The 27,855-nt window shown below is 40.7% G+C and overlaps 1 protein-coding gene across 21 annotated transcripts in view; it reads left to right on the top strand.

Annotated features, from left to right (window-relative positions):
* LOC134213078 (restin homolog) overlaps window positions 1-27,855 on the top strand; it is a 288,278-nt gene that overhangs the window by 246,782 nt on the left and 13,641 nt on the right. For 18 of the 21 annotated variants that reach the window (XM_062691648.1, XM_062691649.1, XM_062691641.1 and 15 more), the window contains 2 exons: window positions 24,397-24,507; window positions 25,331-25,354. In XM_062691648.1, coding sequence (XP_062547632.1) covers window positions 24,397-24,507; window positions 25,331-25,354 — 135 coding nt within the window. The remainder of the gene's footprint in view (window positions 1-24,396; window positions 24,508-25,330; window positions 25,355-27,855) is intronic. The other 3 variants (XM_062691651.1, XM_062691645.1, XM_062691647.1) reach the window with 1 other exon arrangement.

The raw sequence follows: 27,855 nt of genomic DNA on the forward strand, positions 1-27,855 counted from the left end.
CCTTCGATTTCTTCCTTCTACATTCTTCTTTCTTCGATTTCTTCCTTCTACATTCTTCTTCCTTCTATTTCTTCCTTCTTTCTCCCGTCGTCCATTATTCTTCTTCATTCTTTCTTTCTTCCTTCTTCCTTTTTCTTTCTTCCTTCTTCCTTTTTCTTTCTTCCTTCTTCCTCCTTCCTTTTTCCTTCTTTCTTCTTCCTTCTTCTTCTTATTTCTTCTTCCGGTCTACTTTTTCCTCACTTCGCTCTACTCACTTCTCACTCCCCAGTTCGCATTCGGCCTAATGACAGTCCGGCCTAATGGCCTTCGGCATAATGACAGTGGCGTCGCGTAACCTCACTTTTTACCTGTGCACTGACCCAAAAAATGAAAATTTTGATATGTTGACAGCCTAAATTGAAAATAAAATTATCAGAGTCTTTTAAACTAAGTCGTTTAATTAAGTTATTCTGTGCATTTCCGCTCATCAATTCCGTAAATTTAAATCCAGTGCACAGGTAGATTGAGGTTAGGGAAACGCCACTGCCTAATGACCTTCGTCCTAATGACCCAGCATCATCAATGCCATTAGCCACTCCCAGCATATTCCATTGGAATCCATGTTTCCATGTTAAGCCCAAAATGGGCCATGCCACTTTTTTCCTTTAATTTTTCACGAAGACACTTCACAAAACATATTATGTGACATCGTTTTTGTCTTTATTAGAGAGATTTTCAGCCCGAGGCTGACTTTTTCTTTCTGCTTGGCTGTACAAGAATAAACTTCTACAAAATTGGTAAATGATAATTGATTTCCGGAAACCTCTGAAATGTTTTCAGGAATTTTTCTAGATATCATTCACAATTTTTTCCAGAAAATTCTTCTGCAATACTCCTAAAATTGCTTTCAGAATTTTTATGTTAATTTAACCCAGAAATTCTTCCAAAAATTCCTTCAAGAAAACCTTCGAAAATTCCTATAAAGTCTCCAGTATGTACTCCTGTAAGAATTCCAAGAACGCCTAACACAACTCCTGGAAGAACTCGAGAGGAACAGTTGAATGAACTCCAGGAAAAACTGCTGGAAGAATCCTTAGAATATATTATGAATTTCGGAAGAAGTGGAAGAACTCTTGGACTTCCTAGCAAAACTCCTGAAAGAGCTGTAGGAGTAAATCCTTAAGAAGAAAGCCCTAAAACTTTTAAGAACATTTTATGGTTAAACTTTTGAAAAAAAAAAATCCATGGGCCACTCCTAGGAGAACTCGGAGCGAAAATGCTTGACCAACTCCAGAAGAATCTGCTGAAACAGCGCATGCAAGATCTCAGAAGGAATTCGTGGACAAGCTCGTTCAAGAACTTCAACATTTTTTTGGAAAAACTCCAGGAAGAAGTACTGGTAGGATTCGGGAAAGAACTTCTGAAAGAGTTCCAGGACGAACTGCTAAGAGAAGCTGATGTAAGAACTAGCGCAAGAGCTCCTGGGAGAGCTCCAGAAAAAATCCTTCAAGAAAGCCAGAAAGGTTTCCTGAGGGAACCTCTGGAAAATCTACTAGAAAAAGTACGGTCCAGAAGAATTACTAAAGGAATTTCTTAAATAACTTCTAAAAAAGAATATCTGAAGAAACATTACAAAGAACATTACAATAGAAATTCATGGGGAATCTTTAAATCAGAAAGAATTCCATGATAAAATTTAGGAAGAATTTCTGGGAAAATTTGAGGAACGTCTATATTGGAAGAACTTAGCTTAGCTTGATTGACTGTACACTTTGTAGTTGCTAGTCGTGATTTGCTAAGAAACAACAAATATACACAGCTCACCAACTAAATAGCCTTCTTGTGTCTAGAAAACTGTTTTCACTTTATGTATAGTTTCATTTAATCAAGACCCATAATAATGTCGGCCACGTCGTCACAGTCAATTTAGAATTAGGAGAGGAAAATTAGTTCGACTCTCATTGCTACAAGAGACCGAGGAATCCTCTGCATCTCCGTGATTGCCACGGAAAAGGAATAGTCGGCTAGATGAGAAGCTAATCTACAAAAAGTCGCCTTGGTAAGCGACAGCATTTAATTATTTTGTGCGAAATTATGTCAAAATAATTGTCTCAACCGCACAAAGCATAACCAAGCATTTCTATGATCGTGCGATCGTTCTGCGTCTGTTAGAAAACCCGAGCAAACGCGCAGTCTTTCATTTCCGACCGCACAGAAAAGAACTAAACACCCTGATCCGCTCCTGTCACGAAACACGTTCAATCGCAAACTAACGGATTTTCTTTCCTCCAAGAGGAGTTCCTGGGAGTTATAGGAATCAACTTTCAAAATAAATCCCAAAGCAAATTCCTAGAGGAACTCTGATAGGAACTACTGGATCAATTCCAAAGAAATCTTCTGGAAGAGCTTTCCAATACCAAGAACTTCTGGAAGAACTTCTGAAAAATTCCAGTAAATATTCTTGAAAAATTCCGCAAGGACCTGGTGAAAGAATTAAAGGCAGAACTGTTCAAAGGCTCATGCGAGAACTCCTAAAATATCTCCGTTGTGAACTTCATGAAAAACTTCTGGAAGAACTCCGCGAGAAACTGCTGGATGACATCCAGAGAACTGACATGAGATGACATCCAGAACTGTTGGGAAACTCCGGCATATATCCAATACGAACTTGGGAAAAAAATAAACACCAGCAGAAGCTTTCAGAGGATCTTCAACAAGCTCTCCAGGAAAAATTCATAAACTGTTTTGAAAAAACTCAAGGAACTTCAGATGGAATTTATTTAGAAACTTCTGAAACACTCCAGGTAGAACTCTTGGAAGAACTACTGGAGGAACTGATGAAAAAATTCCAGGAGGAACTATTTGAAGGGTTCATCCAAAAAAGCGTAAATATCTCCTTCAATAAGTCCAAAATGAAGGGGGGTCCCGTAGCGTAGTTGGCTACACGTTCGCCTCATAAGCGAATGGTCATGGGTTCGATTCCCAGCCCCTCCACCAAACCCTTGCCAGTCGCCAGAAGCGCAGTCCGTACGGTGGCGTTTTGGGGAACGCGCCTCACCGACACGGCTGCCTAATGACGACTGACAAATCTGTTCTTCTCGGAGGCATTCCTCCAACGTACTTTGATTAATGGCAACCGAACAAAGCAACGATCACTGGATTCACCACATGGACAAATGAACACAATGGACTCACGATGATATGGACTGGCAACGACAACAATAACGAATTATGGACATCTAAAAATAGATTCTGTGTGAACTCTGTACAGCAGAGTACCACAGTAGATCACGGCACAGTAGCGGTTAAGAACACAGAGTGCTTACCAAATAAATATACGAATAAAAAAAAAGTCCAAAATGAAGTTTTGCTAGAGGTTTTTTTTCTGGAGAAGCCATCGGAAGACGAAGAACTCTTGGCGAAATTGCTGCAAAAATTCTTGAACGAATCTATAAAAAAAGGTGTCATTTTTTAATTATGTCTTTACACATATCATGCATAGAACTTCCGCTTGTTACTAGCGCGGTACAGTTGCTCCGTCTCTTCACGGTCTCGATCTACCTGTTGGCGCTTTTATCTCGAGGAAAATCGAGTTTTGCCTGTCCAGCTCCCGTTTATTCGTTTGTTTGCCTCATTCGCTCTCGTGCGGTGTTGCAGCAATCTCGGCCATACTGCATTCTTCTCCTCCTCTAATTGCTCGAATTCGCTGTCATATTAGTCGTTTCTCTGATCCGGGGACATATTGCGGATCGAATATCTCTCCAGCCATTTTCAAGAGAAACTGCGCCTCGCTACTCTTCCGTTGGGAGTGCCAATCCTGGCAATTGGCAATCCTGAGATGGCGAGTTCAATTCCAACTCCGATCTAGGGTATTTTCTTTACATCCTGGGCGTAGTGTATCCTTTGTACTTGCCACACAAAATACGATATCATGCAATAATGGCAGGTATATGAATTAAAAACTGTTGAAATGCTAATAGAACAGTTAATTGAAGCCAGGTCCAGTTGGAGTCCAGTCCAAAGAGTAGTTTTCAACACGCGTTTTGCCTTTCTTGTACACTGCCGTTCTACGTATAATTGTCCCATGTTACCTTTGATGAAAAAATCCAAGCTCGAGTCAATTTGTCCCACTAATTTTAGAATCGATTGTATCTTAAAATGTAATACATATTTTTGGGATGTTATGAGCCTAGGCGACATTTTTCCAGGACATAAAACAAATCACTGCTTATTTAAACGGTTTTCAGTCTTTATTATCATCAAACAACAATTTCATTTTTCAGTGGGACAAATTGACTCTAGTTTGAGATTTTTCATCAAAGATAACATGGGGCAATTATGCGTAGAACGGCAGTACACTAAGTACGAGTAAAAGCTCTATATTTGCTCAAACTCACTTATTTTTTTGCCACTTTTCCTTGACCAATATGCTTGCAACAAATTGCATTCGACGTGTAATCCGGTCCCACTGTTTTCTATTGAAAATTGGCCAGATCGGTCATTGCGCTCCGGAGCCAAATCACCAAAAAATCCCCCCTTGGAACAAAAATTTCATAAATAATCGAAAAAAAAAATATCTTTATAGCAATGAATAAGGTATTTTATGAGACGTTTCGCGGCGGCCCGATTATTTACATTTAATGTTTTGTTTTGGTATGATTCTGCGTGAACATTCCGTTAGGTCCAAACACAAAATAAATTTTCTAACGTTTTACTTTTAATTCATGTTTTCTTCAGCATTTTATGCTTAGAATGCTATGGTATAAATTATCCAGCAACACGTATTGGAAATCGTACGAAAAGCTTGGTTCTCAAGCTCTAGAAACCGAAAAGTAAAATAGGTAAAATTGATGATCAGACCCATTGAAATGTTCAGCGCGAAACAACCAAACAAACGGGCTCCCACTATTTGTCAAAGTAGATAAACACGATAAAAACAGCTGTTTCGATCTGTCTCATAAAATTCCTTATACAATCAAATATGGATTGAGTGGAATAATGGAATTTATCTCCCTAGGTGCTAATTTGAGCTATCTTATGTACTGTTCTTCATACATTTTATAACGCACGAAAAAGGCATCATCACTACTACGGGGATGATTATGTTTTTTATACAGATTTTATTATACAGATATGCTGTTTGAACGTGGCTTTGGATAAATAATGTGTTATCTGTGTTAGTGTTTTCAAGATTGATACGGACGCTAACATAAGTTTTGAGATAATTGCAGAAATAGTATTAGTTAATTAAAATTATACTACCGAGTAGTATATTGGTTTTGTTATAATTTGAAATGCTTTTTTTGTGAAACGAGGTATCACAAACTTGGCTTTTTTATAATTTGATGTACCACTCGCTCTACAACTGATGCTCATGAAGATGAAAGTTTGTGATTGAAATAACTGTTCATTAAGTTAAGAACCTTCCTGATCTTTTTTATGCTAGTTAATTGAGATAATGGTGGGTTCATTGAAAACATTATCTATAACAAAAAATAACTGGCAGGAGATGTCTTTATTTTTATTCCGACATTGCGGTGGAATTATGTACCTTCTCGCACGACTGACTCAATTGTTCTTTTATTGGAAAAACTTCGACCCAGTAATCCCGGGACGGTCCTTGTTGCGCTAATGTAGCTATGCGCATAATCTCACAATAAAGCCCTCAGGCCGGATCGTATACACATTGTGCACGTCCACTGTGCGGGGCCTCCGTTAGCCGCGCGGCTACAAAGCGAGACCATGCGGGTGGGTTCAATTCCCGGTCCGGTCTAGGGAATTTTCGGGTAGGATTGTTTCGATCTACCTAGGCATAGAAGTATCATCGTGTTAGCCTAATGATATACGAATACAAAAAAGGTAACTGGGCTTAGAATAACTGTTGTTGGCAGTTAATGACTGTGGAAATGCGAATGAACACGCTGCGGGGCGGTCATGTCCCAGTAGGGGATGTAATGCCATAAGAAGAAGAAGAAGACGTTCGTTGTTCGGCTGATTAGTTCCAGTTGTGTCGATGTGCTTCGATTTCGACAAGTGCATTTTATGAGTTGGCTCCGAATGGCATACTAATGCGTGCTGTTACCATATTCGATTTAGGGATATTGGTGATAAAATCCAAATGTTTACTTCTACGTGCTTTTATTCATCGATACATCAGAGCACACGTTATTAGCAGAGAAAATATTGCATTCAAAGCGGAACCTTTCCTAACCCCGGAATTGCACATTTCACGATCACTGCACAAATTGCACGATTTTACCGCCACTGAAGGTTTCCATCCGCTGCAAAAGTCATTCGGCGAGAACGTGCATCCCCGGCTGTACACCGTGACGAGTCCTTTATCGTTGTGTAGATTTACCAAGGCAGCGAACTTGAAGCAGTTGAACCGGCTGTGGTTGCCCACCGGTAGAGATGGATTTTCGTGCAACCATGTACGGTGGAAAGCGTTAACTGCTTGGGCCGTGCAGAGGTTGTCCCGAACCGTCCTGTCACAGTCGTCCCATCCAACTAGACTGAAACAATGTCGACAGAGGAGGGCAGTCGTTGGGATCGAACGGATGCTGACTAGTGCCAGCAAAAGGCTAATACCAGTTGGCTCCCGAATGAGCATTATCTTGAGCTGTATTTAGGAAATTTACTGCTCTGGGTGGCGCGTGCGAATGGATACTAGCCAATGCTACGGGAAGCAGTTTGTGTTTGCTATCGATACACATTGGAACTGGGAAGCACTTGAAGCCCCATTGGAGTGCCCTGAGATACGCATTCAGGGATGAATTCTCGCCATCGTACCCTTAAGCCAAGTTTTCAATCATAGAATTTATTGCTTTTTGTATTTTTGGGCCTGAAGTTAGCCTTGTGAGTAAGATACTTCTTCTTCTTCTATGGCTCTACATTCCAACTCAAACATGGCCTGCTTCTCAAGTATTCTATTAACATTTCCTCATTTATTAATTGAAAGCTTTTTTATGCCCGATATTGCATGAGTAATGCGATATTGCATTTTGTCTCATTGAGTACCTATGTACCTTGTGTGGCAAGTACAATGAATAATTATTCTGATTATAATCTGTGGCCAAGGAGTCGAGAATGTTTCCCACCCGAAAACTCACCATCTCTGGATTGGCAATCCTACACCTTTGGAGATCCGTGAGTAAGATACATCGAATGCAATTCTCAGTCGAGTCGTAATTTAGTGAACATAATTGCGAAAACACGTAAATTCTGAAATCTAATGGGTTACTTCAGATAATAAGATTCTTCTATGGCAGGAAGGACTATACCATCTAGAAACTAGGCTTTCCGTTAAGAATATTTAAGATTTCACTCAGGATTTTTGGTCGATTATTATCTTGGCGATGCTTCGAGATTTTCTTTATAGGGTATCGTCAACTGGGGGGAAGATGATCTTTGAGGCGAAGATGATCATTTGATGTGTCAGTCAAAAGTGCCAAATTTTGTTATGAAACGGTAGTCAACAATATTCTCCGTTCGAGTAATGTTACCGCTAGGTAGAAATCCGAGTTTTTCGATTATAATCATGAAAATGTATTTTGTGGAAGAAAGAGAGAGATAGTCATAAATGACGCTATTTTCGTTTCAAATATTGACTTCGTAGACTTCTTTACGTAGTAAATTCAACATTCATACAAATAACCTAGTGTATTTTGACTACTAGGTCATAATGATTTTAGTAGAGCTGTCTTGATCAACTTCACCCCAAACCAAATTACTCAAAAAATGTGTGATAATTTAATTTATTTTAATAAATGCGAACACATTTCAGAAAACTAAAGTTGTTGATTATTGCAACGTATAGCAGTACATGTTTTGAAAATATTTGTTTCGATTTAAAATGTAAACACACATTGTTATTGCATGTTTTGTCTTAAAAATGAGCATCTTCCCCCAGTTGACGGTATCTAATCATGGTTTGAACCAAATGGCGAGTTCCAGATGAGCTGTCAAAACAAAGTTGATTTATTTCATTAAAGAGACATGTTACAACTGCGATTTCTAGTTTATATGGAAGCTTAGTTCAATATCTTTCTAAAAACATACTGGGTGCACATATTTATGCTTAGTTTCAATGAAAAAACTTAATAATTACATAACTTTGATTCGTACCATGGTTTGAACTACACTGTTCATGGTTTGAACTAAATTCGTACCATGGTTTGAACTATTGCAGCAGCTCCTAAATATAATACTAATTACATGCATGAAACGCTGAGGAAATCTATAGAAAAGCAAATTTGTTTTATTATTCATCTTCTCGCATTAGATTAGTAACTCAAAACGTGTGAAAATCGTCTAAATTATCGATATGAAAATTGCGATTTTTGGAAATGTAAACAAAATGCTCCAGCTGGGTGCATGCTGCGCTCAGCAGCAGAACATGACTGCATTTACAAGTTCAAACCACGATACATTTTAGTTCAAACCATGATCAGTTTTTACCATGTATAAATATTACTATTTTAACTATTTAAAACTCTTTCTCAATTGTGTGATGATGTCAATCGATTACAGATAAAAATTGCTTTCTTGTGATATATTGATCTCACTCGTGTGTTGCTAATCAACATGCGGTTTTCGTTGGGTGAAAGCTGTTGAGTATTCCTTCTAGCTATGTAGGTTTTCTTTTAACCTGCGCTTAATGGGGAAGTGTCATTAACAGTATAATGAAAAAATAAATTTCCCCATACTAATTTGCATGCAAACTTGAAACGGCTTGTGCTAAATCAGTTTTAATCAAAATGAGCTCAAATTTTCAGAGGACACTCAGAACATGATAAGGAATCAGATGAGCGCTGTGGAGCAAAATCGATTTTTTGAACCACCCTAGTATACACGCTCAAACCCAAGAAAATGCTTCGGTTGCTGCTTTGTTTGAACGTGTGTGAAGTTGTTCGAACAACCGTTTGACAGTTGGCGGCTCGGTTGGAAAAAATCAAAGCGGTTTGATTTTGGTTTGACCTGTCGGGGGCGGAGTCAAAGTTCGCCGAACATGTTTGAGCGTTTGTAGTGAAGTCGCACCAACGCTCATATATTTTTTGATGGTTGGTGTTCAAGTAAGCGCGTCGGTCGTTCGTGTGTGATATTTTTGGTCGAATAACTTGAGTGGTCGTGTCGCAATTTGTAGAACATGGTCGATGCTTGACTAAACGAGGGGTGGAGTCAATGTTCGTCAAACTGCTTGACCAGTGTGTACGCTGCATTATGGAACGTACACACGGTCAAGCAGTTTGACTAACATTGACTCCACCTCTCGTTTATTCAAACATCCATCAAGTTTTACGAACAGAGGCACGAACAATCAATTTATTCGACCAACAATATCACACACGAACGACCGAAGCACCAACTCGAGCACCAACCATCAAAAAATATATGGGGGTTTGTGCAACTTCACTACAAATGCTCAAACATGTTCGGCGAACCTTGACTCCGCCCCCGATAACTCAAACCAAAATCAAACCGTTTTAATTTTTTCCAACCGAGCCGCCAACTGTCAAATGGTTGTTCGAACAACTTCACACACGTTCAAACAAAGCAGCAACCGAAGCGTTTTCTTGGGGTGGAGTCAATGTTCGTCAAACTGCTTGACTGGTGTGTACGTTGCATTAGGTGGTTTGAGACCCCTCCCACTCAGGGGTGTATGTCAGTGGTGCAATTTATCGACAGTGCACAGTGGTGCGTTTGGCTAAAATCGTGAACTTTTTGTTTTACCACTTTAGGGTGTTATTTTTTGGCATCGGTGTCTTCGGGAATAAATTTTAGAAAAATATGGTCCATCGAATGTCGAAAAGTTGTAGTTCCAATTTTTGCCACAGGTGGCGCTGCAAAAGGTAACTTCTTTAATAAACGATTTTTAAATATGGTGTCTTTGGCAAAGTTGTAGTGTAAATTATTATTAACTAGCGGACCAGACAAACTTCGTCTTGCCCAAAATTTATTGATTGAATGGTTACCAACATTCACCATTCTACTTTTACACAATTTTTGATCAATCATTTCCAATTGATAACATTCATTTCATTTTCATTCATTTATTTAGTCTACATCTATACAGATAACACTGAATCAACAATTTGACGCCACAATACACGGTTCGAGGCCGCATCTCTCCATCCTCGAATACGCCCCACGCTCGCCAAGTCGTTCTGCACCTGGTCTGCCCATCTCGCTCGCTGCGCTCCACGTCGTCTCGTACCTGCCGGATCGGAAGCGAACACCATCTTTGCAGGGTTGCTGTCCGGCATTCTTGCAGCATGCCCTGCCCATCGTACCCTTCCGGCTTTAGCTACCTTCTGGATACTGGGTTCGCCGTAGAGCTGGGCGAGCTCATGGTTCATTCTTCGCCGCCACACACCGTCTTCTTGTACACCGCCAAAGATGGTCCTAAGCACCCGTCTCTCGAATACTCCGAGTGCTTGCAAGTCCTCCTCGAGCATTGTCCATGTTTCATGTCCGTAGAGGACTACCGGTCTTATTAACGTCTTGTACATGACACATTTGGTGCGGTGGCGAATCTTTTTCGACCGCAGTTTCTTCTGGAGCCCGTAGTAGGCCCGACTTCCACAGATGATGCGCCTTCGTATTTCACGACTAACGTTGTTGTCAGCCGTTAGCAAGGATCCGAGGTAGACGAATTCCTCGACCACCTCGAAGCTATCCCCGTCTATCGTAACACTGCTTCCCAGGCGGGCCTTGTTGCGCTCGGTTCCGCCCACAAGCATGTACTTTGTCTTTGACGCATTCACCACCAGTCCAACTTTTGTTGCTTCACGTTTCAGGCGGGTGTACAGTTCTGCCACCTTTGCAAATGTTCGGCCGACAATGTCCATGTCATCCGCGAAGCAAATAAATTGACTGGATCTGTTGAAAATCGTACCCCGGCTGTTACACCCGGCTCTCCGCATGACACCTTCTAGCGCAATGTTGAACAACAGGCACGAAAGTCCATCACCTTGTCTTAGTCCCCGGCGCGATTTGAACGAACTGGAGTGTTCGCCCGAGATCTTCACACAGTTTTGCACACCATCCACCGTTGCTTTGATCAGTCTGGTAAGCTTCCCAGGGAAGCTGTTCTCGTCCATAATTTTCCATAGCTCTACGCGGTCTATACTGTCGTATGCCGCCTTGAAATCAACAAACAGATGGTGCGTTGGGACCTGGTATTCACGGCATTTGCCGTGGAGGCATTTGTCGTACAGTAAAGATCTGGTCCGTTGTCGAGCGGCCGTCAACGAAGCCGGCTTGATAACTTCCCACGAACTCGTTCACTAATGGTGACAGACGACGGAAGATGATCTGAGATATCACTTTGTAGGCGGCATTAAGGATGGTGATCGCTCGAAAGTTCTCACACTCCAGATTCTCGCCTTTCGTTTAGATGGGGCATATAACCCTTCCTTCCACTCCTCCGGTAGCTGTTCATTTTCCCAGATTCTGACTATCAGTTTGTGCAGGCAAGTGGCCAGCTTTTCCGGGCCCATCTTGATGAGCTCAGCTCCGATACCATCCTTACCAGCTGCTTTATTGGTCTTTAGCTGTTGAATGGCATCCTTAACTTCCCTCAAGGTGGGGGCTGGTTGGCTTCCATCGTCCGCTGAGCTGACGTAGTCATCTCCTCCGCTGCCTTGACTTTCACTGCCTGTACTCTCAGCGCCATTCAGATGTTCCTCGTAGTGCTGCTTCCACCTTTCGATCACCACACGTTCGTCCGTCAAGATGCTCCCATCCTTATCCCGGCACATTTCGGCTCGCGGCACGAAGCCTTTGCGGGATGCGTTGAACTTGCGTGTATCTTGAGAACGGCACAGCTGTTCCATTTCCTCGCACTCCGCTTCTTCCAGGCGGCGTTTCTTCTCCTGAAAAAGGCGGGTCTGCTGTCTCCGCTTCCGTCTATAACGTTCCACGTTCTGCCGGGTACCTTGCTGCAGCGCGACCGCCCGCGCTGCGTCCTTCTCCTCCAGAATCTGTCTGCACTCTTCGTCGAACCAATCGTTCCGTCGACTTCGACCCATATACCCGACGTTGTTCTCCGCTGCGTCGTTAATGGCTGCTTTGACTGTATTCCAGCAGTCCTCAAGAGGGGCCCCATCGAGCTCACCCTCTTCCGGCAACGCTGCCTCGAGATGCTGCGCGTATGCAGTGGCGACATCAGGTTGCTTCAGTCGCTCTAGGTCGTACCGCGGCGGTCGTCGGTACCGAACATTGTTGATGACGGATAGTTTTGGGCGCAGTTTAACCATCACCAGATAGTGGTCAGAGTCGATGTTAGCGCCACGATATGTCCTGACGTCGATAATGTCGGAGAAGTGCCGTCCATCAATCAGAACATGGTCGATTTGTGATTCTGTCTGCAGTGGCGATCTCCAGGTGTACCGATACAGGAGGTAATTGATAACATATGAAGACGAATTTGGAATTATACGTTACACTTCTCAATACATTTATTTAGTTTCGATTAAAACTACATTTATTTTATTACTTAAATTCAGTTTAATTTAATGCTGCTCGATACGCAAAATTTTTGTTTTATTGTCCGGTGCGTACACAAACAACGTTGAAGGTCTGCCTACGCGTGAACATGCCACATACAGTTGCCCATGAGAGAAACATGGGGATTCAAGGTTTAATCCACATACTTCCAATTGGAAATTGAATACGTCTAAATTCAAACGGCAAATCAGTTGGAATTATCGGGATTCTCGGGATTAGCACTTTTTCACCTTTAAATTTTCCTTTGAACAACGTTGCTTGAATGACATTATTCTTGAGTTGATTCACGACCAACCTTGTTCCGTTGCACTTTTTTGGTTGATTCAGATTTCGTAGCACCATTATGATAGTTCCAACTTTAAGCTGCAAATTGTGCGGTGGTAATCCAGACAAATCCAAATAGTTTAAGATCTCCGTTGGATTGTTGGTTGCTTTATCCAAATTTAGTCACAATATCAACCGATTTGTAAGAATGTAAGTTTCCAACAATTGCATTTTGAATTATCAAATTCAAAGAATCCACTTCATTTTTTTTTCGCTGCAAGAATTGCCAATCATGATTTGAAATATTCTGATCGATGTTAGGAAACACTTTTGAAATAAGCTCCTCTTTCGTTAATGCGAACTGCCAAAAGTATGGTTGAAAAGATATCAATCCGGTGGCAGCGTCAACTGGTATCGATCCATTCCCAATCGCCAACAATTGGTTCGAAAATAGTTCGGCAGAAGGATCATCTTGAAACGTTACTCGCATATTTGTTGTCAACAGCAAATTTGTCACATAACGCCACAAATACGAAAGCTTTAGGCAAGCATTGATTTCATCGGCTGCCGTTGACCCGAGAATGACAGTGAGTGTTTGACGAAAATCACCCGCCAGCGGAATCATTGCGCCTCCAAAAGGTCTTGAATTATCACGCAGATCTTTCATTGTGCGATCAAGTGCTTCCAGTGCTCGTTTGTGTGCCATAGTGCATTCGTCCCAGATAATAATTTTACATCTTTGAAACACCTTGGCCATCACAGAAGTTTTTGAAATGTTACACGTCGGTTCTTCAGTCACTTGAAGATTTAACGGTAGCTTAGACGCATAATGAGCCGTTCGACCTCCTTCTAGCAATGTGGCTGCAATTCCTGAAGACGCAACCGCCAGCGCAATTTCTGCTCTTGAACGGACTGAAGCTAACAGTAAAGACATGAGAAACGTTTTGCCAGTTCCTCCAGGCGCATTGATGAAGAAAATACCTCCATTTTGATTTTCGATACCCGTCATCAGAGTGTCGTAAATTGTCTTTTGCTGAGGAGTAACGGAACATTCGCGGGCAGCAGGGACTATGTCCAAGGGCTTGACGATCCCTCCCCAGGCCATCTGCGAGTTGTGGGGCTTGCCTAGGATGTGGTGGGGTTTGACAGTGGGCCCTGTTAAACCTCTATAAAAAGCTGCATGTATCCGCAAGTAGGCTCCACCAAAGCGACCGTGTGCCGCTCAAAGCGCACAAGCCCAAGTCCTGGTGTTAGGTGGGACGCTAAACAGCCCTGACACGACGGCCCTCCGACGAGACAGGGGTTTGCGCAGGCCCAATAAGCCGCCTAGAAAACCAATCATTACGAACAATATAAGAGATAATGCGACTCGATATAATCGGCAAAGACCTAGGCGACGAGTACAGGATCACGATTGGAAGCTTGGAACATGGAATTGCAAGTCGCTAGGTTTCGCAGGTTGCGACAGGATGATCTACGATGAATTACATCCCCGCAACTTCGACGTCGTTGCGCTGCAGGAGATTTGCTGGACAGGACAGAAAGTGTGGAAAAGCGGGCATCGAGCGGCTACCTTCTACCAAAGCTGTGGCACCACCAACGAGCTGGGAACCGGCTTCATAGTTTTGGGAAAGATGCGCCTACGCGTGATTTGGTGGCAGCCAATCAACGCAAGGATGTGCAAGCTGAGGATTAAAGGCCGTTTCTTCAACTATAGCATCATCAACGTGCACTGCCCACACGAAGGGAGACCCGACGACGAGAAAGAAGCGTTCTACGCACAGTTGGAGCAGACATACGATGGATGCCCACTGCGGGACGTTAAAATCGTCATCGGTGACATGAACGCACAGGTAGGAAGGGAGGAAATGTATAGACCGGTCATCAAACCGGATAGTCTGCACACCGTATCGAATGACAACGGCCAACGATGCATAAACTTCGCAGCCTCACGCGGAATGGTAGTCCGAAGCACCTTCTTTCCCCGCAAAAATATCCACAAGGCCACATGGAGATCACCTAACCAAGAAACGGAAAACCAAATCGACCACGTTCTAATCGACGGTAAATTCTTCTCCGACATCACGAACGTCCGCACTTACCGCAGTGCGAATATTGAATCCGACCACTACCTAGTTGCAGTATGCCTGCGCTCAAAACTCTCGACGGTGTACAACACGCGTCGAAGTCGGACGCCGCGGCTTAACATTGGGCGGCTACAAGACGGTAGACTAGCCCAAGAATACGCGCAGCAGCTGGAAGTGGCACTTCCAACGGAAGAGCAGCTAGGTGCAGCATCTCTTGAAGATGGCTGGAGAGATATTCGATCCGCCATTGGTAGCACCGCAACCGCTGCACTTGGCACGGTGCCCCCGGATCAGAGAAACGACTGGTATGACGGCGAATGTGAGCAGTTAGTGGAAGAGAAGAATGCAGCATGGGCGAGATTGCTGCAACACCGCACGAGGGCGAACGAGGCACGATATAAACAGGCGCGGAACAGACAAAACTCGATTTTCCGGAGGGAAAAGCGCCAGCAGGAAGATCGAGACCGTGAAGAAACGGAGCAACTGTACCGCGCTAATAACACACGAAAGTTCTATGAGAAGTTAAACCGTTCACGTAAGGGCCACGTGCCACAGCCCGATATGTGTAAGGACATAAACGGGAGCCTTCTTACGAACGAGCGTGAGGTGATCCAAAGGTGGCGGCAGCACTACGAAGAACACCTGAATGGCGATGTGGCAGACGAAGATGGCGGTATGGTGATGGACCTGGGAGAACGCGCGCAGGACATAATTCTACCGGCTCCGGATCTCCAGGAAATCCAGGAGGAGATTGGCCGGCTCAAGAACAACAAAGCCCCTGGGGTTGACCAACTGCCAGGAGAGCTATTTAAACACGGTGGTGAGGCACTGGCTAGAGCGCTGCACTGGGTCATTACCAAGATTTGGGAGGAGGAAGTTTTGCCGCAGGAGTGGATGGAAGGTGTCGTGTCCCATCTACAAAAGGGCGATAAGCTGGATTGTAGCAACTACCGCGCAATCACATTGCTGAACGCCGCCTACAAGGTACTCTCCCAAATTTTATGCCGTCGACTAGCACCAACTGCAAGGGAGTTCGTGGGGCAGTACCAGGCGGGTTTTATGGGCGAACGCTCCACCACGGACCAGGTGTTTGCCATTCGTCAAGTACTGCAGAAATGCCGCGAATACAACGTGCCCACACATCATCTATTCATCGACTTCAAAGCCGCATATGATACAATCGATCGGGACCAGCTATGGCAGCTAATGCACGAACACGGTTTTCCGGATAAACTGACACGGTTGATCAAAGCGACGATGGATCGGGTGATGTGCGTAGTTCAAGTTTCAGGGGCATTCTCGAGTCCCTTCGAAACCCGCAGAGGGTTACGGCAAGGTGATGGTCTTTCGTGTTTGCTATTCAACATCGCTTTGGGAGGTGTAATACGAAGAGCAGGGATTAACACGAGTGGTACAATTTTCAATAAGTCCGTCCAGCTATTTGGTTTCGCCGACGACATAGATATTATGGCACGTAACTTTGAGAAGATGGAGGAAGCCTACATCAGACTGAAGAGGGAAGCTAAGCGGATCGGACTAGTCATCAACACGTCGAAGACGAAGTACATGATAGGAAGAGGTTCAAGAGAAGACAATGTGAGCCACCCACCGCGAGTTTGCATCGGTGGTGACGAAATCGAGGTGGTAGAAGAATTTGTGTACTTGGGCTCACTGGTGACTGCCGAAAATGACACCAGCAGAGAAATTCGGAGACGCATAGTGGCTGTAAATCGTACGTACTTTGGACTCCGCAAGATGCTCCGATCGAATAGAGTTCGCCGCCGTACCAAACTGACAATCTACAAAACGCTAATTAGACCGGTAGTCCTCTACGGACACGAGACCTGGACGATGCTCGTGGAGGACCAACGCGCACTTGGAGTTTTCGAAAGGAAAGTGCTGCGTACCATCTATGGTGGGGTGCAGATGGCGGACGGTACGTGGAGGAGGCGAATGAACCACGAATTGCATCAGCTGTTGGGAGAACCATCCATCGTTCACACCGCGAAAATCGGACGACTGCGATGGGCCGGGCACGTAGCCAGAATGTCGGACAGTAACCCGGTGAAAATGGTTCTCGACAACGATCCGACGGGCACAAGAAGGCGAGGTGCGCAGCGGGCAAGGTGGATCGATCAGGTGGAAGATGACTTGCGGACCCTCCGTAGACTGCGTGGTTGGCGACGTGTAGCCATGGACCGAGCCGAATGGAGAAGACTCTTATATACCGCACAGGCCACTTCGGCCTTAGTCTGAATAAATAATAATAACGGAACATTCGTTTGAACTTCCTGGCTCAAAGCATCTCGATCATGTCCGTGTCATGTTCATGTGAGAGAAATTCTATTAGAAATGGTTTAATATATAGGTAATAAGATGATTAAAAAAAATAAAAACTCGTGCAAAATGCATAAGTGCCTGCTGAGTGCGATTTTTTGTTTTGTATTTTTCTCTGCTCCTTCCTGCCGATAGAGGTGCCTTTCAGGCTGTGAACCATTCCATCCATTCGTTAATATTTTACTTAAAAATTGACAGCTCGATGGCTATTTTCCCATCATGGTTAAAATTATATCCCGAAGCCGACCCATTTGAGTTTTGACAGATTGATAGTTATTTAGAATAAAATGGATTTGGCGCCAATTTTCACGCAAACAAAGTTTAACTATCGAACTTTCAAATCTAAACATGCTCCGGAGCAGGGTTATTTTTAACCACAGAGAAATAACCATCGAACTGTCAAATTTAAACTAAAAGTTAAACAAATCGGTGGAATGGTTCACAGCCTCAGTCAGAAAGACAAAGCAAGAATAGGTTAGTCAACTCGGTTTGCCAACAGAGGACTAAAGCTGATGATCATTCGGCACAAATCTCCTGTCTTTTTTTTCAAGTGATAGTATTCACTGCATCTATTTAAGGCCCTCACTTTCAGGCACCAGTGATTGAACTGAATGGACGGTCACTGTGGGTTGCGTGTGCGGTGTTGAGAAAAATCTATCTTTGTTCATTGTATGTTAATTGTCATTCAGTATACATATATACATGTCATTCAGAATGGCTGCCTTGCGGCTTACCAACACAGTCAAACAATCACCCACAACGCTTCACCTTAAATCGCGACACTCTAGATCGATTTCTAATGATTGTTTTGAATTTACACTTGTTTGAATTCACTGAATCAAAAATGAACACAGAATGCCAAAAATTTGAAAATTAATCTCTGTTAGTTAACAAAATTCAACTTCTTGCGCTTTTCCCGAGTTTGTCGTTGCGATCCAATAAACTAGGTCTGATTTATTTTAATAATTCTTCTTCCCAAATACTTACAGCATATTTGAATTTTTCTGAATAATAATTAATTAATTTGAATAGCGCAATCAACAGAACAACATGAAAGCTATTGATTGCAGTATTCAAATTAATTCATGAAAAATTTTTTACTTAGGTCCTTTTGAAAAGTTAAGGGAGAATTGTCTGAAAGTATCTGGTTTAAACTTCTTAATGCGCCTTTCAACCATTAACAGCAAGTTGTTGAATCTCGCGAGAAAATTTTACTTTCTACATCATTGCTATGGGAACGTCCACAAATTACGTAACGGTTTGGGGGGGGTGGTTGAGTGAAGTGTGACGATCCATACAAAATTTATAGATTTTGTATATAATACAAAAAGTGTGACATAGGGGGGAGGGGGTTGAAAAAGTCCAATTTTTGCGTTACGTAATTAATGGATCTTCCCTATTAAAATTATGTCACTGTTGTGCCGATCGATCACTCGATAATTTACTGCCTAACTGCAGAAGACTACAATCGTTGAGGTTGAATTCTCTGCAGTATTCATCGAGCTTTAAACCTTAAATGCAATGTAACGGAACGGGACGGTAACGACAGGATTTGACAGTTAACCAATATATTTTCTGTCAAATCTTGTTTACTCTGTCAATCCGGGTTACTTTGATTCTTTACTCATCCTATTTGAAATTCTTGGCCCTGAAAAGGATAAATTTACTTTTATTCGTGCGTCCTTCCAAACATCGGGAGATACCTTCACTTGAGTGTTGCTGCTGGCCCTCCACATGATGATTTGCCGCTAAACTAAGATTCGCCTTATGTTGGTTTAAAATCGGGCGAATGTTGGGCCAAGTTTGAAAAACAACACTTGTTTGATTTCTCGTTAGAATTTTAAAAATAGTCAGAGGGGTCAACAAATATGAGTTCATTGATTGGTTACTGCATGTATCTGTTCATGACTCTGATGTTCAAGATTTCCCAGCTGGAAAGATGAAAAAATATAACAAACATGCTTGCAACCTTCTTAAACCATGCAGCAAGTGACGTACTGCTCAATACAACCAGGGGCAAATTGGTGTCCGTAGAAAATTATACCGCTCCTGCGGCGCAATCGCAGCTAGTACGAGTAAAGATCTGTAAAAATATTTCATCTTGAACTGTTCGTGTGATTTTGCGTACAGGTTCCGCTGTATTTCAACTACCGATCATATGCAGATTAAATCAATTTGTTAGCCTCAAGGCGGCGAGGCTATCCCGGTATCGTCGCACCTCTCGTATCAGGTCCCTCGGGTCATGCATATATTTTCCTACGAGAGAGCAAAAGAACATTAAAATTAAGCTTTTAAATATTTATTATGTTTAATTGCTTACCTGCTTGATAGCATTTTACCAAATTGACAGATGAATAAACACCAAAAATTTTTTCTTCGCCTACTATTTCAATTGCGTTTACCATTTGCCAAAATTACTTTGGTAATAAGATCAAATTTTCCTTGACCGTTTTCCTTGAGAACTGCATACTAAGCTTTAAAGTTGATCTTAAGTAAATTAAAGAATCGTTTGAGCGAATAAACATTTTTGATGGGAAAGGTCAATTACCATCATTGCTTGGTTAGATATTTTTTCGGTTAAAAACGTTTCTGCCTTTTTTACGATCCAATATTCCTTGATTCTTTGTTTGCTCGTGTTGTAAAAAAATCATCGGTATGTCATATGACTAATTTGTCTTAAACTTTTTTTTTTAATAAGTAGTCTATCCGCTTCTGCATCTATTTATCAGAGAGTTCTTCAAGTTTTTTTGTAGGATTCTTGGAGCTCTCTGGAGAATCAGTTTGGCAAAATCGAGTTCTTAAGGGTTCTAGTCCTCTGGGTTTCTGAATAGTTAACACATTTTAAGTTATTGCTCTTCAAAATTATCATGAACCAAATTGTGATTTAAGTATGACCCAACGCCATCTAAACAACCTACCTAGAACCTGGTATCAACCTGGTATGGTCAGTTCGAGTGTATAGAATACAAACTGGTGGCTTCCTACTTTGTTTCCACCATGATTTCGGTACTGTTGTCACACTTAAATCATTTCACAGATTTCGGTGAATTTTGCTTCAATTCACCGAAATCTCAACAGCAGATTTGTTCGGTAATTATTTCACCAAATTTTCGGCGATTTTTCCTTTGTTCAACTGTCAAAACCACCGAAAATCTGTAAAATTATTCACCGAACAGTTCTGCTGTTGAGATTTCGGTGAAATTTCACAGAAATCTGCGATTTATTTTAAGTGTGTAAGACACACTTTTTGGTACTTAAGATTATCCGATTTGCTCGCAACAAGTTGCAATCGACGCGAAATGTGGTCTAGTTGTTTCCTATTGAAAATTGGTTTGAACGGTCTCCCCTTGGACAAAAATTTCAAAATCGAGAAAAAAAATCTACAGAAACCGCTGCGATGCACTCAAATGACTGCAAATAGACATAAATTGAAGGAAAAAGTAAAATCTATCCCCCTAAAATGCAAATTTGACCTATCTTATATGTTTTTCTCATTTTTATAATGCGCGAGAAAGGCACCACCAACGCAACGCTAGGTGGATTAATTTGGGTTTTTTATTATACCATCGATATCAAAGCCGCATATGGCATGATAGACCGAGACCAGCTATGGCAGTTAACGTACGAACATGGATTTCCGGATAAACTGACACTATTTGTCGAGACAACGATGAATCAGGTGATGTGCGTACGTTCGAGTTCCTTGGAAATGCCCAGAGGGTTACGGCAAGATGACGGTTTTTTTGTGGTAGCTATTTACATGGTTTAAGACGAAGTAATGCAAGGGGCAGGGATTAACACGAGTGGTACGATTTTCACGAAGTTCGTTCAGCTACTTGGCTTCGTCGACGACATGGACATTATAGCACGCAACTTTGAGAAGATGGGAAAAGCCCACATCAAACTGAAGAGTGAATCAAATCGGACGTTCATCAACACGTCGAAGACAAACTGCACAATGGGAAAAACCCAGAAAAAATGCTTACGTAATTAGTGTACGATCCCCAAGGCACTACTAGAAGGCTACAATTAGCATGTGCTATCAAATCATTCATTGCCACAGTTCCCTACGTGGCGGCCAAATTTTTAAAAATATCAAAGCAGCTTTTTCTAGAGGTATGTTTTTTCAAGCGACACAGGTCCTTATTTTTGGTTGCGACTGAAAATAAGCGGAGGGGATTCTTTATGCGCGGTATAATATTCATCCGTGACCAGGGTTTGAATCTAAAGGGAATTAAAAAGTCTCTCACTTATCGTCTCTCTATATATGATATGGGGCCCTCCTTAGCCGTGCGGTAAGACGCGTGATTACTAAGCAAGACCATGCTGAGGGTGGCTGGGTTCGATTCCCGGTGCCGGTCTAGGCAATTCTCGGATTGGAAATTATCTCGACTTCCCTGGGCATAAAAGTATCATCGTGTTAGCCTCATGATATACGAATGCAAAAATGGTAACTTGGCTTAGAAACCTCGCAGTTAATAACTGTGGAAGTGCTCAATGAACACTAAGCTGCGAGGCGGCTCTGTCCCAGTGTGGGGATGTAATGCCAATAAGAAGAAGAAGATATATGATATGTAGGATACCGCAAGAAACTTTTGACGTAGGACTTACGTCTTTCTTTACTATACTGGGTGTCATTTAGATTTTTGGAAATCGAGAGCGTTACGCTGGAAGGGAAGATTTTGAACGTTACTAGCGCCTTTATCTTTCGATAGATTTTTAAGATTTATATATCAATCGACTCGGACACTCTCCAGCATTTTGCCTATTTCATTGAAACTTAAGATAATTAACGATAAGCTATTGAAAATCTCAATTCTTGTCAAAGCCAGCAAAAATTTCATATGTAACCAATCTCGTACATTCCTAACACGGACATCAGAATGCGGTATGTCACGGGCCTTCGGGTCTACCGGAAGATTTTCTTTGTGTATAAAAGAAGCAGTGCCTGCAGTGTGCGAGTCATTACAATTTGTGACAGCAGCGCGTACTGACGTGCTTTTTGCTCGCGCATTTTTCGTTCGTTTGTTCGTTCGCTGTTTACCTACACAGCGATAGCATGTAGTCACCAGCGGTAGAACTTCCGGTGGGTCTGCGAATATGCATGAAAGAAGTGGGCACATTTTTTTTTGTCATTCTGTGCTTGATGATGGTCGGTGGTGTCGGTTGCAATGGATGTAATCGCCCATCGCATCGCTTGCAGTTCACGGCAGGAGGTCGATGATGGATGAGGCAGCGAGGGTAGCGGTGGTGGATGAAGAAGAATAAAATTAGAGATTTGGTCTGCTCATCCGGGATGGGTATGAGTCATGTCATTTGACTGACCATATGTTAAGTTGTGCTTGGTACTAAACGACACGTATATAAAAACATGGTTATACTATAACAGTTCTGATTCCCCAGCAAAAAAAAAATCAATTACACTGATGAAAATAGATATTTGATTGCAATAATTACTTACCTCTATTCATAGAAGGCATTAGCAATTAAAGATACACAGTCAGCAATAGTGTTAATATCCAGATTAGAAAATTTCGCTGTATTACATGTAAATGCTTTTAAAAAGTTCGCAAAAAATTATTTCCAAAAGAATATTTAAACTTGACGTAGACTCGGAGTTTGGAATCAAAACATTAAATAATTTTTCGTTGACATATTGGCAGTATCTCCTCTATTTTAGTAGAGTTACTGCTCCTTGACTTATTTCTTATTGTTGTGATTTTTTCAGCAGTAAGCACGCATGTTAGCAAAAAGAAGCAACGAAATTGGTGCTGTATTTCTTTGTTTGGAAAGCGGGACAGTTCCCCTGAAATAGCATATTTGCCCAAGTCTGAAAATTTTATAAATAGAATTTTTAAACTTCAAATACTATCATCAATAAGAAATCTATAAATGCCCTACATTTGTTTGAGTAAATAAGGGCTTAATAGTTAGAAACAAAGCAATTCTAATTATGTATTTAATTATTAGTTTTATTTCCAGAAGTTTTGAATAAACAAATATCTAATAATTCTATACAGCATGGAAGTGGTCGTTTCCAATATCGATACCTTTAATCAAACTCCATAGATCCAAAAGTTAGAAGTCAAATGTAAATACGTTAAGTTTATACAAGTCCTACGTCTACTCGCGGTTATGTTAAAAACATTACCCATTGCTCGTTTTTTCGTAAGCTGTCATTATAAAGAACTGGTTCGGGAGGCTATACCCCATGATAAATTTCTTTTAATTTTAAACGGCTCCAAGGCTTCCTGTCCGTGACAAACAGCGCCCAAGGACGCTGGGATACCATGCAATGGCCTACTACAGATCTTCACCCGTTTTAAAAGGCTCGAGTTTATTCGAGCTTTCTAAACAGCGCACTATACCAGCACTATTTTTAACTCAAACACCGATGGTATCGAATTCTTACCAGATATGATACGTAAACAAGCATTATAGCATTATTAGCACCGTATGCTTAGTCGTGGAATCATCAGGGATGCAAGTGCTATTGATGCCTTGCGATTAGAATAACAAGGGCATCTCTTCTCAGCATTCAGAAGATTAGTTTTCCAGATAGAAAAGCACCATGCGCCTCCATTGAATGTGAACGCTGGCTATTTTCAACAAAAACTGTCCTGCAGAAACCAGCAAATGCAATCAACAGAATATTCTGTCATACTTACCATTTTCCTTTTTGTTCACTCGTCACCTTCTCGTCAACACCCTTCCGTTCTGTGCTAGCTAAAGTTGTGTGCGTGTTGAAAGTTAAAGAATATTGTTATTATTAGGTGAGGTATCAAAGCCTCGAGAGAGCTAAAGATAATTGGGATTACCGTTGAAAATCTTGACAGCCAACAATTACGGTGAGTTTTTTTTACATGGAAGGTAAGTACTCGAATTATAGAATTGTTGTTCTACAAACTAATTTCACTTTCGAATACTTTGAAACATAATGTACGTTGCAAAATGCACGTGGTATGAATTCGCTATTGACTGTAACTTCTAATCTACTCGACTTTTACATCTGTTTCTCCAGAAGGACAGCAATAAGATAATAAAAACACGGGCATCACACGAACAATTAGGTTTGTCCTGGGTGGTGACATATTTTATCTCTCTCCCTCTGTTTTCCGAGCGTTGAAATTCTTCAATCCTTTTTGTTTTAAGCTGCTACCTTTCGGGAATTAAATTTTAATTTGTTTATTTCTGGCTTTGTTATTTTGTGTGGCACGTGTAGCTAAAAGATAAACTCACCAGACTGGAAACGCAGCTGACCGAGGAAAAGCGTCGCAACGAGGACCTGCAGTTCAACGTCGACGAGGTTACCTTCTGCGGAGAGGAACTGAACGTGAGTACCTTTTAATTGATACCTAACCTGATTAATTTAAGGGGAATTAGCTTCAATAAATTAGCAGGGGTATCATCCATAAAACTACGTGAGAGATCGTTCTGCCTACCCACCGGAAGTGAGATTTTAAACAATTTTATTTTTCTAAAAATGTTTGAAGCGCGAGAGAATAAGACACTTCGAGGCTCTTACTTAATTTATGGATGAGCCCTGTGTAAATCCTATTAACTATCAACTTTCGGGTCAAAATTGGGATCAAGCATTTTAAGTTACTAAATATAATACATGATTTGTTGATACAAGTTGATTCTACAAACAAATGAAGATTAAAATTAAATTTTATTGAGGGTTTCGCAGGGTTACTGTAAAGTAGTAATACGGAAGTTTAGAATTAACAATAACTATTATATTAATTAGGGTATATATAAGAAAAATATGTACATACACATAGTTTTCATATTAAAACATCATAATTAAATTCAACAGTGCATGTAGAATGTATATAATTAATATTTCATCATATAAATTTTATTTTAAATTATTTGTAAAAGTTTATAAAATCATAATAATTATCACTATATCTACTACGTTTAATCAAAGACAACATATCACGAAGGTGTTCCAAATTGTAAGATATTATCACTCTTCAAGATATGCATTCTCTGATTGGGTAATATGGGTTCAGTTAAAATGTCCGTTTCGAGTTAATAATTAATCCCATTGGCTCATATATTTTTTTTGTAAACCAACTTCTCCATCTTCTCTGTTTCATTTCGGTATCAACCTTTTCCTCTGCACCATCGGATAAACAAAAACAAAACAGCTAAAAATTCAAAACTCGGTTGATGTAAGTATACGATACCTTCAAAGGAATGCACTGCGCCTTCAGTTGGTGATTGGTTGTAAATCATATTTTTGTAAAACTTTTGCTTGTCGCATTCCTGAAAGTATTTTTCTTCCAGCCGTTCTATTATTTATAATTGGCGTCAATGGTTATCGAACGGTTGTAAGAAAGACACACAATATTGGCTAGAAAATAATTGGAACTAACTCTTTATTGGCTCGCTTGGTTTCATCTGTATCTTTGTTTTATTATAATTTTTTCTGCATGATATTTTAAATAATGTTTCAAAATAAATGTTACGTTTATATTAGTCGTCAAATTCCCTGCACTTGCATATGACTTTTTAGGCCTCTAACTTCTAGGATCATCATCAATGTTATACATAAAATATGAAAGCGAAAATGTTCGAATAAGCATTAAATTTATGTAGTACATGTACTTCACATGGTTTGTAAAATTTAAAAGACTCTCTATAGTTATTTTTACTTAAAAGCATTTTTTGTCCTTACCAGGCTTGTCACTGGTCACCTTCCATCACTGGCGGAATTTCTTAGAGTTATTTTAGATATTTTTTTTTGGGAAATCTAGAAAATTTCTTTGGCAATTCTAATAGGTTTCCGGAAATTTTATTATAAATTTCGTCTTAAATTCCTCTAAATGTTTTTTAAGCTTTATTAAGGTGTTTTTTTTAAATTTTAGATTAAGTTCAACACCGAAGAAGATTTTTTTCCAGAATCTTATAAATGAATGAAATAGAAAATCCTTATAAAATTTTCGGACGGGTTTCTAACGAAGGATTTCTAAAAGAATTTCTGAAGAGATTTCCGAAAGAATTGCTAAAGGAATATCCGAAGGTCTTAAAGAATTTCTAATTTAATTTCCGGAGGAATGTCCGAATGAAGTCTTAAAGGAATTTTTGAAAGTATTTCTGGTTGTAATTCTGAAGAAATTCAAAAGTGACATTCCTTAGCAATACTTACAGGAATTCCTAAAAGAATGTTAGAATCATTCCCAAAAAGAATTTGTAAAGGAATTTTCGAAGGAATACTTAGAAGAATTTCCAAAGGAATTGTTGGAGGAATTTCCAAAGATATTTCCGAAAATAATTTGGACTTTCGTAAGTGTTCTTGAAATAATTTCCGAAGGATTTTCCAAAGGTATTTCTGGGTACTCCCAAATCAAATCCTGAAGGAATTTCCGTCATTCTTAAACTTTATTGGACTTTCTTCCAAAAATTCTTTTAGATTTTCTTGCAATATCTTATGAAAATCCTCCGGAAATTACTTCGGAGATAAATCCAGAAATTCCTCATAATCCTTCGTGAATTCGACAAATTGACGCTAGTTTGAATTTTTTATCAACGACGTAGATATAGAACGACAATATAGGAATAAATTAAAAATTCATTTGGAAATTCCTTTACAAATTCTTTTAGGAATATCTTTTCAACAACAACCTTCGGAAATTCCTTTAGGAGAAATACTTTCGAAATTTATTTAGGAATACCTTCGAAAATTCTTTCAGGAATTTCTTCGGAATCTATTTTAAGAATTCTGCAAGTACTTTCTCAAGAAATCCCTTTGGAAACTCTAGGAAGAAAATTCCTTCGAAATTTTCAACATTTTTTTCAGAACTTCCTCCAGAATTTTTTTTTCGAAAATTATTTTAGGAGTTTCTTCGGTCATCCCTACGATTTTTTTTCGCAACTCTTACAGAAATTGCTAGACATTCGGAGATTCCTTTTGCACTTTTTCTTTGAGCAATCTCTTCTCAAATTCCTTAAAAACTCCTCATGAATTTCCATCACGAAATCCTTTGGAATTTCCGTAAGTAAATACATTCTTCCACAATTTTCTGTAAGATCTAATTCAACAACATATACGGAATAATACCTGCAGGAATTTTACATTGTTTTACTAAAGGAATTTCAGGAAAAAATTTAAAAAAGCCTTTCGGGAGATATTACGAAAGAATTTCGTCGGAATTTCTCTCAGGAATTTCCGAATGAATTCCTAAAGAAATGTCCGAAAAAGCTCCTGTAGGAATTTTCGAAATTCTCTTTCTTTGTGCAATCCTCCCTGGAAGAGATTCCTTCGGAATTTCTTCCAGGGATTCTTTCGGCAAATTCTCAGGAAATAACATCGGAGATAGATCCAGATTTTTTTTTGGGAATGCATCAAGATATTGACGAATTTCGCGCCAACCCTTCTATGGCGCTGGCAGCACCATCTCAGAATCGAATGAAACTTGGTGTGCATAAAGATATGGTATTTCTAAGCCACTCTGCATACGTAGTCTTTCAAAAATCAAGAGTAACATTTTCAGCGGGCATGGTAGTCATATGGCTACTGCTTCTGCCTCATACGCAGGAGGTCGTGGGTTCAATCCCAGGTCCATTCCATTCTCCTACTTTGTATCTTTCTCTATATTTCTCATGTTCTAGCAATCGCTAGAACTGGAAATGGACTTCCATACCGTTTCCATTACTATTCCTATACTTTCAA

Source organism: Armigeres subalbatus, chromosome 2 (genome assembly GCF_024139115.2).
Source record: "Armigeres subalbatus isolate Guangzhou_Male chromosome 2, GZ_Asu_2, whole genome shotgun sequence".
Lineage (NCBI taxonomy): Eukaryota > Metazoa > Arthropoda > Insecta > Diptera > Culicidae > Armigeres > Armigeres subalbatus.